The 16,472-nt window shown below is 31.5% G+C and overlaps 2 protein-coding genes across 5 annotated transcripts in view; one reads left to right on the forward strand and one right to left on the reverse strand.

Moving 5' to 3' along the window:
* The window catches only part of LOC114339168 (dynein axonemal heavy chain 1-like), a 1,269,803-nt gene that overhangs the window by 291,553 nt on the left and 961,778 nt on the right, over positions 1–16,472 (forward strand). The gene's annotated exons all lie outside the window — the stretch shown is intronic.
* The window catches only part of LOC114339586 (uncharacterized), a 100,764-nt gene that overhangs the window by 72,693 nt on the left and 11,599 nt on the right, over positions 1–16,472 (reverse strand). The window contains exon 2 of one of the 2 annotated variants that reach the window (XM_050661250.1): positions 553–1,811. The exons of the other annotated variant lie outside the window; for it this stretch is intronic. Within the exon in view, the coding sequence (XP_050517207.1) occupies positions 573–1,811 (1,239 nt within the window). The 3' untranslated portion in view covers positions 553–572. Of the gene's footprint in view, positions 1–552; positions 1,812–16,472 lie in introns of those variants that run through there. 2 annotated transcript variants of the gene reach the window in all.

Consider the following 16,472-nt stretch of genomic DNA (forward strand, 5'->3'; position numbering starts at 1 on the left):
AAATAATTAATCAAAAAGTAGAGTCATATCAAGTTTTATTTAGGAGTGAAAATACGCAAATTAATTCTTTGACAAGGTTGTCAAAATCAAACTTTCAATATAATAGTTTACCACGACGACGATATTGGTTTCCATGACGACGATTTAAAACAATTGTAATTGTCTACTGATTTGACTTTTAAATATTATGTCAAAATAATTTTATTTCATCGAATTATTGCGTTAATTTCATTAACATTAAAACATGAACACAATAAGATACATTTAAAATAAATTAGTAAATAATATCTAAATATTAGTTTATTGCATGTATTTATAGTATATACTATAATGCCGTAATAGAAGGTATTTTACTTTCCCGCACTACTTTACGGCGTGCGGGAAAATTTACTTTCACGCACGCCGTGCGGGAAAGTGCCAATTTCGGAAACGAAATGCGTGCTAGAAAGTGGCTGTTTAAGAACGGCCGTAGAAAAACCATTTTTCTCGAAGCATATTATTTTGGCATAGAACCTTTTTTGCCAGTATCCTTTATTTGTAATGATACGCCAGTTGCAAACAAATATGCTTTATTAGATTACAATAACTTTTACAAATGTTGGGTAATTAATTGGTTCGGGAGACTTATCCTTCATTTCATTATTGCTGTAAAACATCAGAACATATGGTGTATTTCTGTCAGATTCTTGGTTGTTAATGTACAAGCGTGTTAGATCATTGTCAATTCTTGTTACTTTTTCCTTGTTGTCGGTTTTTGTTACTAGTTTTGTCCGCACTTCATAAGGGAAATAAAGATTACTCCGATACGCAGAAGTTAATTCTTCTAAATATACAATATGCTCTCTTACAAACACATAACAACTAAAAATATCACGAGGTTTAATAAAGTAAGACGAAAATGCCAAACAATTATGATCTTTCAAATGTTTGATCATTTGATTAACAGTGCCTTTTTCACAACAATCTCCTATAGGGCAAGTAAATTGTCTACCTAGTTTACAGCTTATTTCATGTGATCGAATATCTGAAAATTCAATCTCGCTACAACATTTACTACAATTCCATTTGAAAAACTTCATTGCATCAAATATATGAAGAGGAATTTTTCTTTTACGATAACAAGTAGCTGTTAGATTAGATTTGAAAGCCTCATAGCAATAGTAACATACATAATTATTTTCTTCGTCAATGTAGTAAGCGTCAATTTGAGAACGAGTTATTGAAAACATGCAATACTCTTGGCATGCTTTACATTTTTGATTAAATTTTGATGTGTATTCAATTTGACTCTCCTGTGGAGCCTTTTTGAGTATGGGTTCCCTCATAGCTTGTGCCTCATTTAGGTGGGCTGAAGCCAAATGCTGGTGGTACATTTCAGGTGCCGTCAAAATATTTAGATTACGATCAATTAATTTAAATTTGATTTGTATAAAGTTTGACATATATGATATATCTAAAACAAATTCATCAGTACATGGTTTTGGTTTCAATACAATATCAAATTCTTTGTTTTCACTACTTACAGTAAATTCATGGTATATATTCTTAGCGAGTTTAAAACTTCCCATATAAACCAAATCTAATTTTAATGTATTTTCCGACTTACTATAGTTTATATATAGAAAAAATAAATTATCTTCTTGTTGATATATATAAACACTAGGCATTTCTAAATAATCTTTCAAGTTGAAGACAAGGGTTGGGCAGTCCAATACGGCATTCTTATGTTTGAAATGAAAGTGTTGAAACATCATAAAACTCGCCATTTCGTCATCACAAATTGGGCATTTGTGATTTTTTTCCAAGCATATCTAAAAACATTAAACAATTGTAATTTTAAAATCAATAGGTAGATACATACCAAAGACCAAACAAAAGTCAATATAAGTAAGTATTATATTATTGGGACCGTGCAAGTTCGGCAAAGCGACACCTGGTTTCTACGCTCAGCAACATTTTTCGCAGTTTTAATTGTATTGGCCAATTATATTAGTTCTGGTTACTGGATAATTGTCAAGGCCATAGTCCAAAAAAATAATAAGAAGAAAAAATAAGATTCAGGTTATGTTATTAAAACGTAAACAATTGTAAGTAGTAAATAAAATTAGTTATTAAAATGCAGTACTGTAAGCAAAATACAATTAATTAAATTTACCTTTATATAATAATTGCATATCGTATCAATATTGTGGAGCAATATATAATTTTTCTTCTTTAATGATAGTAGGTATGAAATATACGTCAATTTAACAATTTCAATTGACAATGAATGATTTAATAAAGTTGCAATATTTCTCCGCTATTCGCGCACGATCGTTTCTCGTATCCCCTTCAAGTACTTGCACACCTTGAATAAGTATTATTATAAATATAAATATATAAGACGAAGTAGTTTTCAATCCTAATAGTAAATTATTAATATTGAAAATATCATAAATAATACTAAAAGATTTTTAAATTGAAAACTTATTGGTACACTTTCCTGGTGACACCTCCAAGACTTCTACAATTTGCAAGTCAAATGGATGCTGCAGTGAAGACGAGAGGGAAGGAATTCTACACTATGCAACTCACATCCCCCGTCTGCAGCTGGTAAAGTTCCAACGGAAAAATGCACCTAGTTACTTTACGGAGTAATACGACTATAAAATAAAAATGTATACCATTTTTATTCAGTTGCAATGCGAAGGCAAAACAATCTTACTTTTCAATTAGAATACGGAGTGCAGTCTAGTCCCTTGAATCGCGAATTTCGGCTCTTCTTTCGGCTCTTGGAGGTGTCACCAGGAAAGTGTACCAATAAGTTTTCAATTTAAAAATCTTTTAGTAATATTTTTAATATTTTCAATATTAATAATTTACTATTAGGATTGAAAACTATTTCGTCTTTCAATGCCAGATGGCGCTAGCCACCTACTCTCATCACTTCAGTTGTAATGGGTGGGAAAACCTCTCGATGCGAATCAGTTAAAATATGGAGAACAGTGCCACAGTATAAATAGGTTCCACCTCTATATACTGTGACAGTGCCTACGTTCTTTCCGATGAAGGCTCCAATAAAAGCCGAAAATCGCGATTCAAGGGACTGGACTGCACTCCGTATTCTGATTGAAAAGTAAGATTGTTTTGCCTTCGCATTGCAACTGAATAAAAATGGTATACATTTTTATAAATATATAAGTATAAGTATTAAGGAATATGTGTAAGTATTATATTGAGTTTCGTTTGGTCGCTTAAAGAGAAAAGTCTTTGATTAATGTGTGCTGTCGGTTCTAGCCTGTGGTGCGAAAATGCCAACGCTCACTAAGACGTCCGCAAAAAAATTCTAACAACACAGAGGGCAATGCAAGGGCCCATGTTGGGATTAACCCTAATTATTAGGGACCTCTATTATAGAGACCGAATAACTAACAATAGTGTAATAAAATAAAAAAAGTCAAAATGTAAATTCGTACCGGTTGAAACAAATTTATATCAAAGTTTAGGTGGGTACAAAAGATATTTTCAAGAAAGTATCGAAATCGAACAAGGGGATCATTGTTTAAATAATTAAAAAGTGGTAATTTTTGCAAAAAAAGAATACTTTTTTAACTGCTGAGGTAATTCAATTATTAATGAAGGTCTATGGGATTTTTTTCTTCAAAGTTGTAGGGTAAATCTTTAACATAAGACTTACTAGATTAAATTTGACCCCCTACTTATTTAAATAATTGTAAATAAAACTTTAAAAACTAATTTGCAAAAAAATATTTTTAGCGTTTTAAGTAAGCACTATAAAATATCTTATTTTACTGACAAAGTTGCACTATATTACCAGTATTAAATGTTACTATATTTTCAATTCCAAAAACGGGGTTGTTGCCAAAGAAATATTCACCTGCATAAGATCTCATCATTAAACAATTTTATTTAGTTCAATAGTTTGCGTCAAATTTTTAGACGTTAATTTGAGTGCCTTTTCTCCAATGCAAATGAATGAAAATTTGCAGCAAAAGAAAAATTGTTTTATGTTTATTAATTTTTTAAATAAAAAAAACGGTTTTAATGGAAAATGCTTAAATTCTCTTGTTTTTTACAATGTAAAAACTTGAAACTTTTACGGATTGTAGCTAATGATATGAACTATACATAATTTAAATTTTTACGTTAATTGTTTACGTTATGCTTCATAAATTAACAATAAAATTTCAAATTTTTTGCCGATTCCGACTACTCTTCATGTTGGTACATCAATATGTTTTATACATATTTTAAGAAACATGACGATATATTTTAATGTTTGAATTGTAAGACTAAAAAGTAAAAAATAAATAAATATGAAAAAAAATTAAGAAACGCTTTTCTTTAGTTAAGAGTGACTAAAACTAAAAATATTATACAAAAAATCAACTAAAAAGCAAAAAAGAAAAAATTGAAAAAATCTAACACACAGAAAAGAGGGGGGCGAAAACGGTTTATTCGATGAAGACGCACTACGCTTTTCTTTGACGAATGTGTTAGATTTTTTCAATTTTTTTTATTTTTATTATTATGTATATTTTCGATAAATGTATTAATAAATTCAAATTTTAATTAAACTCCCCCCTAAAATGGCATTTGAAAATTATTCAAATTTGTTTATTAATAACGTCGCGGGGATTAAGTATTTTGAAATGCCGTTTAGATAATTGGGTTCCTGGGAATTTTTTACTAATTAACAAAGTTTTTTTGTCGTTTTTTCTTCTTTTTTTTCTTGGCGTTATATTAATACGGGCCCTTTTAGGGTTAAATTTCATTAAGAATGTCAAATCTCTGAGTTGTACATTCTAGACCTAAAAATATTGAGATTTAACTAAAATCTCTTAACCTTTTATTACCCGCGCATCAAGTTATAACTTAACTACATGCGTGGCGTACTTTATACGCCACAAGAAAATACACTTAAAAACAGCGGATTTGTTTATTTTTTGTTTTGAAAAACTACACTTTGTTGTTTGTTATAAACCTTACTCGGCATCAGTGAATACTTTGAATTCCTTCTCAGTGAGCCAATTGGGATTTATAACTGGAATCATGCAAGAACTCGATTCCATGATAAATAAAATTACTAATAAAAAATTTTTTAAATGGGATTTTTTACAGGAGAAAAGAATTGTTTATAAAGAAAAATATATTTTGTGCCATAATGACTAGAAAACAATTGAAATATGTACTTATATTACTACTTGTATTAATATAATCGTGTCGTATATTGTCCACCACTGGAAACAACAACTAATAAACTGTAAATTCCGATCTTCCCAGAACGCCGATCATAACGAAACTAAAACCACATTGTAAAGCACATTCCAGTAATAGGTTAGAGAGATAAACAAGGTCAAAAATTAAATTTTTAAATATATTTGTAGTAGAATTCTTATATCTAGCGTACAAAATACGCTAGCGCGTGTAGTTAAAGGTTAAATATAATGTGGTTACTTACTGAGTTACAGGGTGTTTTATTTAAAAATTTAAAAATTATTGTTACCAAGTACTTTAAAACTATTTGACGTATCTTTATCATAATTGGCAGAAAGTGTGGCTTTTATATACCATACGAAATTGTAATTAATAAACGTTTCTAGCTAGTGCCAGAGGCGTACGACAGGGAATAGTGAACGATTAACCCTTGCCAAATTCTACGCCACTGAGTGAATTACTATTTTAGCGAAATTTTTCGATTCTCCAATATTTTGTATATAAATAACTATTGGTATCGATAAAGTCATCAGTTTGCGAGATATTAGAAGTTTAAAATGAATGAATGAATGTATCAAAATAACTATGCCGTTTCATTTTTAACGTCCAATATCTCGAAAACTAATGACCTAATGGTTACCAGTAAAGAGTACATTATTTACATAGAAAGTATGGGAGAATCGAAAAATTTCGAAGGGTCATCCATTAACTATCCCCTGTCTTACGCCTCTGGTAGTAGCTAGAAGCTTTTATTTATCACAATTTAGTAGACTGTATAGTACCCACACTTTCTGCTAAGTATGATAAGGATACGTCAAATAGTTTGAAAGTACTTGGTAAAAATAATTTTTAAATTTTTAAATAAAACACCTTGCAACTCAGTAAGTAACTACATTTTATTTAAGTGGTTTTATACCAATCTTAATATTTTTGGGTCTAAAATCTACAACTTAGAGATTCGACATTCTTAGTGAAACTTAACCCTAAAAGGTAGTAAAATAAACCCGTAGTAATATAACTCCAAGAAAAAAAAAGAAGAGGAACAAAAGACAAAAAAATTTGTTAATTAGCGAAAAATTCTTAGGAACATCAATTATCGAAACGGCATTTCAAAATATTTAATCCCCGCGACGTGATAAAAAAAAACAAATTATAAACAAATTTGAATAATTTTCAAATGCCATTTTAGGGGGAAGTTTAATTGAAATTTGAATTTATCAATACATTTATCGAAAATATAGATAAATATAAAAATAATAAGATTTAATACAGGTAAATATTTCTTCGGCAACAACCGCGTTTGTGCAATTGAAAATAGAGTAACATTTAATAATCAAATTCAATATCTCAAACAATATTAAATATTTTTGGACCAATTTTTTTTATTAATAATGATAACATAGCGCAACTTCTCGTGTAAAATAATATATTTTTATAGTATAAAAAAGATTTTTCTAAAATTAAATCTGTAGCTTCTATAATTTTTTATTTATAACGCTAGTCACCCTTCTCACAAACATTGGCGCACTGTAAACTAGCGTACGGCAAAGTGCACGGTTGAGTTATTTTAAAGTAATTCTTTAACTAATCAATAAAATGAAACTTTACAAACTGGACATGAAAGAAGAATAATTAAGCTATCTTATGATTATAATAAAAAGAAATAAAATTTATGGACATAAGCAATAAGCACGGTGTGAGCTGAAAGTGAGACCTACATGAATTTTGTTTAAAAATAATTTAAAAATGTGTAACTAATACAATTTTTCTTATAAAACTTTCAATTTTGCACAACTTACTTTTCAAACATTTTACTAAACGATGTTTCATTCAAAAAAAAATCTCAAAAATTTAATTCAAATGATACGACGTCTCAAAAAATGTAATTTTTGACAACTTCTTACAATTCAAAACTTCAATTTTAAACATATCTATTTCAGTTTTATAGGTGTGTTTTTAAGCTTAGGATGTATTCTTTAAAATGCACTAACTTATGTTAAAATCCACAAGGAAAGAAAATTTTTCCTGTAGTTGGCTGTATACCATCAATCACAAAAATTTTTTTGTAAAAGGTATAAAATTTATTAAAATCCCTAAAGGGCTACATCAGAACAAAACGTTTTCGATTTTATTACAAAATCATCATCAGTGTAAGACAGTCTGGATGCTAGCTGAGCCACCAAAGGAATATAGGGGTAATAACCCTTCAAATATAAAATTTATGCTTTACAGATGCATATTTACTTAAAATGCCTTGTGATGGGCAAATGGCAACAGGAATAATGTCCTAAGGTAAGGCAGTTGCCATAAAGTCATCGAAATGTAAACAACTCAATTTTTTGCATCCCACATATTGGGAATTTAAATACCTTACCTTAGGGCATTATTCCTGTTGCCATTTGACCATCACAAGGCATTTTAAGTAAATATACATCTGTAAAACATAAATTTTATATTTGAAGGGTTATTACCCCTATATTTCTTTGGTGGCTCAGCTAGCATCCAGACTGTCTTACACTGATAATGATTTTGTAATAAAATGGAAAACGTTTTGTTGTGATGTAGCCCTTTAGGGATTTTAATAAAGTTTATACCTTTTACAAAGGATTTATTCCAATTTTTAAATTATGTTACTTTAGAAGTGAAATAAACTATTTCTTTTTGAGAAAATTAGGAAAGATTACAAAAACGTAATACAAAAACCGAAAATTACCAGCTAAAAAAATGTTTATAAAAAGTGGTCGAAACTTTTGTCTGTAAAACTTACCTAAAATACATTTAATAATAAGCTTCAACAATAATAAATGTTCAACAAAAAAATTTTTTTTAGCTCTTACACAGTATATCTGCGTAACTTGGAACCTAATGATATAACTTTTTTATTATCAATCTTACGAAAAAAAGTTATTCCTTATAAAATACTCTGCGTCGTATGTAATCTAAGATGCAATCATCAAATATAAAATTTTATTAATTTTATACGAGGTACGTCAAAAAATATGAATTTCACTTAAGAGTGAAGTACCTTTATAATTCACAATATCGAAAATTGTTATTAAAAAAACTGTTTAGAATTAAAAAATATGTTTCAGTGTTCAATCACATCCTTCTAATTAAAATATTGTGAATAATAAAGGCACTTAACTCTTAAGGAAAATTAATATTTTTTACATACCTCGTATAAAACTGGAAAAGTTTGATGTCTGATGGTTGTATATTACATTTTAGACCAGATAGAGCATTTTATGAAGAATATTTTTTTTTCGTAAAATTGATAATAAAATAGTTGCAATAATTGTAATAAAATGATGATGGGTATCCGTAATTTGAGAAAAAATTGAATTTTTTTTTCTATTTGAATGATGTAATTGTATATTAAAACATAATTTTTAATTGTAGACAACTTTTTATAATGTCATTTTTTGATATTCTGGAATATAAAGGTAGGTACTTTACTCTTTAAAGAAGTTCATATTTTTGACATAACCCGTATAAAATTGATAATAACCTGTATAAAATCGATGGTTGAGTTTTAGATTTTTGACTATCCAGAGTATTTTATGAAGAATAACTTTTTTTCGTAAAATTGATAATAAAAAAGTTTTTAATGTGGTTCCTAGCTACGCAAACATACTGTATAGGAGCTTCTGTATAAGAATTTTCAAATTATAGTGCCATATTCGGATTCAGAATAACCAAAAACAAAATAGAAACATATTTGATCAAAGTAAAATGATGAATTCAATGATATTTTGAAAATTATTGATACAAAATAATTGTTATTGTTTAAACAATTAATAAACAATGAGCGGTCAAATCTGCCAGTAGAATTTTTTACTTTAACATGTATATAAACTAACAAAAAAAGTTTTAGAAAAATACAAGCTTGTTTGAATTTTTCCAAAACAATGCATATTGTCGTTCTAATTGCACTCCCCTATTATGTCGGAATGGGTGAATATATCTCTCATGGTTGTCATATGTTGTCAAATTAGGCCGACGATAACCCATTCGTTTTACAAAAAATCAGGAATTGTCTAGGCAATGATCCCTTTTTTTAAAATCGGTGTTCTTCTTCTTCTTCTTAGCTTTCTACTGTCCACGTTTGGATATAGGCCTCTCCCAACTCCTTCCATCGATCTCTATTCTAAGCAACATATTTCCAATTTGTTCCGGTTTCTCTTTTAATATCATCAACCCACTTCATCTGCGGTCTTCCTCTCGGTCGGTTACTTTGTTCTTCTTCTTCTTTTTCTTCTTTTTATATAGACATTACCCTGTCTGTTTTTCAATGTGCCTCCAGTAAGTTGTCATTACATATTTTTCGTGGTCTTCCCACTGATCGTCTTCCTATTGGGGAACCGTGTCTCGCCATCCTTACTACTCTATTTGCTGTCATTCGGCTTATGTGGTCGTTCCATTCTACTCTTCTGCTTTTCATTCAGTTATTCTGATGATATATCAGAATGATAAATACCAAAAAAACAACAGAGATCGAAAAAGAAACAGAACAAACCCTACAAATGATATTACAGGAGTTGAAAAAATTAAATGAAAGGGTCACTTCCTTGGAATATAGAGCTGAAGGTGCTATTCCAAAGGTAAGAAATGGCTAATGATCTTAGAATTGTCGCATGGAATGCCAACGGGTTGCTTAATCATCAACAAGAACTACAAGCAATCCTTGACATCGAAAAAATTGATTTGTTTCTTGTCTATGAAAGGCATTTCACAAATCAATCCTACATCAAACTTAAAGGATATAAGGTATATCATACAATACACCCTGACAATGCGGCCAAAGGAGGCAGTGCAATCATCATAAAGGATAATATATATCATCATGAAGAGTTGAAATATAAAACTGAACATATTCAAGCCACTACAGTACACATAAAAACTAAAACTTTTGAAATAAATGTAAGTTCAATATACTGCCCACTTAAACATTCCATTAAAAAAGAGCAGTATAATGAATTCTTGAAAAGCTTAGGGAAAAGGTTCATTATTGGAGGTGACTTTAACGCAAAGAACACACACTGGGGCTCTAGAATCACTACTACTAAGGGAAAGGAGCTTTTGTTAGCCATTAAAGAACAGAGGTGTGAAGCACTATCAACTGGTAGACCAACCTACTGGCCTACGGATAGAAACAAGACCCCTGATTTAATAGACTTCTTTCTTATTAAGAATATTTCAACTAATTTCATAGACATTGATGACTGTTGGGACTTAAATTCTCATCATTCCCCTATAGTACTAACCATGAGTGACAGGATTATTAAAAAACAAAGTAACCCCACATTAACAAATAAATGGACGGATTGGGTAAGTTTTAAGCTGAGCCTTGAAGAGAGAATAAATCTAAATGTACCAATACAAAACGCAGAGCAATTAGAGATAAAGAAGCAGAATTGTTGGTGAACAAATCCAGCAAGCAGCATGGGAAAACACTCCTACACTGAAACCTAGGCTAAAAGGAAACAATTATCCAAAGGAAGTAAGGAACATGATAATTGAAAAAAGAAAACTGAGAAGAATTTGGCAACAAACAAGGTCTCCTCAAGATAAGACTAAACTAAATTGTGCAAGTCAACAACTCAAAAGAACTATCCTACAATTAAAGAATAACTCAATTAATTCTTACTTACAGGAGCTAACAGATGACGGTAGTACAGATTATTCCTTTTGGAAAGCTACTAAAAGATTGAAAAGACCTATTATGCACTCTCCTCCTATTAAACTAGAAAATGGTAACTGGGCCAGAAGTAGCGCACAAAAAGCAGAGCTATTTGCCATACATCTTGAAAATACATTCAAACCAAATGAACCTCAAGGGGATGAAGAAAGATGGGAGGAACCCGTTCAATTAGAGGAAGAAATTCGGCTAACTACACCAAAAGAAGTGCTTGAAGAAGTAAGGGAAAATATTAATCCGAAGAAAGCTCCGGGCTATGATCTAATTACGGGTGAGCTGTTCAAAAATCTTCCCTGAAAAGCTATCGTAACATTAACAAACCTCTTTAACGGTGCATTCAGATTAAAATATGTACCAATGATATGGAAGATGGCGGAAGTCATTATGATTCCTAAACCAGGAAAACCAGCACATGAGGTTTCGTCATACAGACCGATATCTCTGCTTCCAAGCTGTTTGAGAAACTGCTCCTCAAGCGAATAAAACCAATTATTAAAGCAAGAAATTTGATACCGACACATCAATTCGGATTTAGAAATAAGCATTCAACAATTGACCAGGTGCACAGAATCACAAATATTATCGAAAGATCCCTAGAAGAACAGAAAGTCTGTTCAACTGTATTCCTTGATGCTGCACAGGCTTTTGATAAAGTCTGGCATGAAGGTTTAACTTACAAACTAAAATGTTTTTTACCTATACAGTACTCAAAACTTTTACAATCATACATAAAAGAACGACATTTTAGAATTAAGCAAGAAGACTGTTTTTAAGACTTAAAAGAAATTAGAGCAGGTGTTCCACAAGGCAGTGTGTTGGGTCCAGTCCTATTCCTACTATACACGTGTGACATACCTGTACTGGAAGACAACACAGTTGCCACCTTTGCTGATGGTACAGCTATTAAGCAGTAGGGACGACAAGTGAAGAGGCGACCAACAAAGTCCAAATAGCAGTTAACCAAATCCATAAATGGACACAAAAATGGAGAATCAGGCTGAATGAAACTAAATCTGTCCATGTTAATTTCACCAACAAAAAAATAGAATATATATAGTCGGTTCGCTAAACTCAGACGCAACTGGCTAGATAATTTAGTCGATATTTTTTTTGTTTTTTGCCAATTTTGCAAAAATTGGCAAAATTACTAACTATTTAGTGATTATTAACTATTTAAAAATTATTTTTTGCCAATTTTACTAAAATTGGCAAAATTACCGACTAAAATATCTAGAAAGTTGCGTCTGAGTTTAGCGAACAGACTATACCAGTTATAATCAACAACATCCAAGTACCATTTGCAGATACTGCTAAGTATTTGGGTATAACATTAGATGCAAAACTACGCTGGAAGGTGCACGTTAAGAAAAAAAGGGAAGAACTAAATATAAAATATAAAAAAATGTATTGGCTAATTGGAAGAAACTCCACATTGTCGATGCATAATAAGTTACTAATTTACAAACAAATATTGAGACCTGTATGGACTTATGGATGCCCACTATGGGGGTGTACTAGACCAAGTAATATAACAGTAATACAAAGATTCCAGAACAAAATACTAAGAAATATTGTAGATGCTCCTTGATATGTTACAAACAGTGATCTCCACAAGGATCTAGGAATGGAAACTGTGGATTTAATCATCAAGAAGATGGCAGGAAGTCACGAGCAACGACTTCATATGCACGAGAATATTGAGGCAATCCAGCTCCTCGATACCACTGGGCAAGTTAGAAGACTGAAGAGGACAAAGTCTTATGAAATAGTTTAAGTGATAGGTGATAGTGAAAAGCAGAGCATAGTGCTTGTGCGCGTTAGTGTGTATACTAGAATAGTGCACTATCTTGTTAGGTTAGATAAGAGACCCTATGGGGTAAGCTCTTAATTTTAAGAAACATTAATAATTTAGGTTAGATTAAAATTGCTCACTGGTCAAGTATGACCAGATTGTAATTGTAATAATCATCATCGTAGCGATGATTATGGGAAAAAAAATCACTTATTAATGTTGTCCACCTTGCATCTCCGTCGTATATCTGCACTTCTAGCTCTATCCCACAGCGTCTTACCATCGATTTTCCACAATGCTTTCATCTCTGCTGTTTCTAGCATTCTTTTTGTCCTTTCCGTATTATGTCATTATTGGTCAGATGACTGTTTTGTAAATTCTGCCTTTCAGTTCTTTTCCGATGTTTTTATTTTTCCATATTGTTTCATTCAGACAACCTGCGGCTCTGTTTGCTTTATTTACCTGATCTTCCACTTCTCTTTCGAGCTTTCCGTAGCTGCATAGTGTGATGCCTAGATATTTAAACTCCATGACTTGTTCTATTATTTGACCCTCCAGCTCTAATTTACCGCTTATTCGTTCTGCTGTTATAACCATGCATTTAGTCTTTTTTTTGGGGAAATTAACATGTGAATTTTCTAGCGGTTATATTAAATTCGTGCAGCATACGTTGTAAATCATCTTCACTTCGAGGAATTAGTATTGCGTCGTCTGCATGGCAGATTATTTTAAGTTGTTTTTTTCCCAGTTGGTATCCTTTTTTGTTCTTACTTTTTTATTATTTCGTCCATGATCAGGTTGAACAACAGAGGACTCAGGGAATCTCCCTGTCTTATCCCATTGCCAGCTTCAATTGGGTCAGTTAGTTCTTCATCTACTTGTACTTTTATTGTGTTGTTCTGGTAGATATTTTTGATCGTTTTAATTATTCCTAGAGGTACCTCTTTTGCGTACCATAAATGGATAACGTCCTTTAATTTGACCCTGTCAAATGGCTTCTTAAGAGCCACGAAACACAAGTATGCCGGTTTGTTGTATTCTAACGATTTTTCTTGAATCTGCCTCATTATAAATATAGCGTCGGTGCATGATTTTCCCGACCTAATACCTTGTTGTTCTTCTGCTAATGTTATAATTTTATTCAGTTTATTTGTTATCACTTTGGTCGTTAATGTCAGTGTTGTGTTTAATAAATTAATTCCTCTGTAATTATCCGCGTCCGATTTTTCCCCCTTTTTGAAGAGAGGTATTAGGATGATTGATCTCCATTCTGGTGGTATTCTGTTTTGTTCTATTATTTGTTGGATTAGTCTTAATAATTGTGTGATCAGATCTTGTCTTCCGTACTTTAGGAGTTCATTCGATATTTTGTCCTCTCCTGGTGATTTTATGTTTCTTAATTTCCTTAGTGCTACCGTTACCTCTGCTTCTTCAATATTTATTTCTTCGTTTGTTGTCACTTCAGGTGTTGGTAGTTCGTTATCGTTATCTTTAGCAAACAGAGATCGAAAATAGTCTGCCCAAGTTTCCTTCAGAATGTGTTTCGTTTTTATTAGTTCGTTCATCTCTTTTCTTTGTCCTCTGATCATTCTCCATATTTCCTTTTGTGTTCCGTAGAAGTCGTGTTCCATTTGTTTTGAGAAACTCTCCCAGTGTTCTCTTTTTATTTGTCTGACTAAAGTGTTTGTTTCGTTTCTAATTCTTTTATAGTGGTTGTATGCCTGTTGTGTTTGTTGTGTTCTGTATTGTAAAAAGGCTTTCTTCCTTTCTTCACATTTTATCTTCACTTCTTCTCGAAACCATGGGGTTTTCTTTTTTGATATATTGGTATTCGTTACTTTCCTCTCTCCGAGTAATTCTGTTGCAGCGTTAATTATGTTACTTTTGAGTTTTTCCCAGCTTTCCTATCTTTATCAGCAATCTTCTCTGATATTCTTTTTCTGTATAAGTACTCCGTGGATTCCGTACTTAGTCCTTCGACTTTTATTTTTGTTTGTGTTGGTGGCACTCTCTTAGGTGTGAAGCACTTGATGTTGATTCTAATTTTACATAATACTAGGCTGTGGTCACTACCTACATCTGCTGAGTTGAGGCATCTTACATATATTAATTTTGATGGATGTATATCTCTGTTAGTTACAATATAATCTATCATATATCTTTGTCCACGGGTATTATTGAATGTATATTTGTGTTGGTCTTTGTGGTCAAAAAAGGTGTTGTTTATTCGAAGTTCGCTATTCGTGCAGAAGTTTATCATCATTTCTCCATTTTCATTTTTGATATTCTCATTATGTTTTTGTTTAATTCCGGGTATTACTTTGGTAAGGTCTCCAATGTTGTATTACTTCATTCCAACGTTGGTCTTTTTGTCTAGCAGTGTGGCATGCGAAGCTCCATTATAGTTTTGCAACTTTTGTTGTTATGTCCTCGACTTTTGTTTTTGATCTTATCTGGTCGTTTTTCTTTTTTTATCTGACAGTCGTATACCTAACATTGTTCTTTCCATTGCTGTTTCTGTTATGGCTAGTTTAGTCACAAAATCGATGTTATAGACGCGGTTTACCATATGTCAGAAAAAATATGTGTATTTAATGATAAGGACGATACCCAGATAATATAGTGGGTAAGCTAAAGCATCGGAACATGTCGGTGGGAAAAGTAAAAGCAAAAATAAAGGAGACATTAAGTTGACACCAGGAGACGAATTCTTTTTTGGGGGTTTGAAGGTGATGTTTTACAGTAGTAAATTTTAAATTTTCAAGGGAAAAAAACTCGTGACGAATTAATATTAGGCAACTTAGAGAAAATACCCGCGAGGGCTTTGGCATTCTCATAGTTATTTTGGAAGCTATCACCAGTATCTTTTTTCAGTAAAGCTATAGGGTATTTCATAAAGAATAGGCCATAGCTTAACCTTAGATTGCTGAGCTTAAAATAGGTCGATTTAAGCTAACTTACCTTAGTACAAAAGTTGATAATAACCGAAATACAGGGTGTCAAAATTAAACTTTTATTTCATTTGTTCAAAATTTGGTAAACGTGGGTTTATGGGATGAGAAATCTAAATTCGCTACCAAAAATGATGTATTACCAGAGGGCGCCACATACGTCTTTCAGCGGTCATTTAATACGTTCAAATTTTTTATCTCCCACTCTACATACTTTTTAAACCAAAAATTTTATTCTATAAATATTTTTGCTTAAAAAAGGTATACTACATTCATCTCGCTAAACTCAACACTTTTCGAGATACACGCGATTTAAATCTGCGATAAAACATAATTTTTTGCATAATAATATCATTGTAGTTACACCCGAAAAATAATTTAAAACCATAATAATTGTGCCAGTTCTCATATTTATGTCATTGCATCGCAAATTCCGTTTAAAAAACTTATACGATATATTGTTGGAAATTTTTATAACTTTAAGTTATTTTTCGGGTGTAACTACAATGATATGAAGCAAAAAATTATGTTGCCTCGCAGAGTAAAATGCGTTTATCTTGAAAACGGTTGAGTTTAGCGACATGAGTCTAGTATACCTTTTTTAAGTAAAAATATTAAGAGAATAAAAGTTTTGATCTAAAAAGTATGTAGAGTGGGTAATAAAAAAAATTGAACCTGAAATTAAATGAGCGCTGAAAGGCTAAGTGGCGCCCTCTGAGTAATACATCATTTTTGGTAGCAAATTTAGATTTCTCGTCCCAAAAAATCCCCGCTTATCAAGTTTCGTGTTATTATACCATGCCTGTTAGAAAAT

Source organism: Diabrotica virgifera, chromosome 9 (assembly GCF_917563875.1).
Source record: "Diabrotica virgifera virgifera chromosome 9, PGI_DIABVI_V3a".
Classification (NCBI taxonomy): domain Eukaryota; kingdom Metazoa; phylum Arthropoda; class Insecta; order Coleoptera; family Chrysomelidae; genus Diabrotica; species Diabrotica virgifera.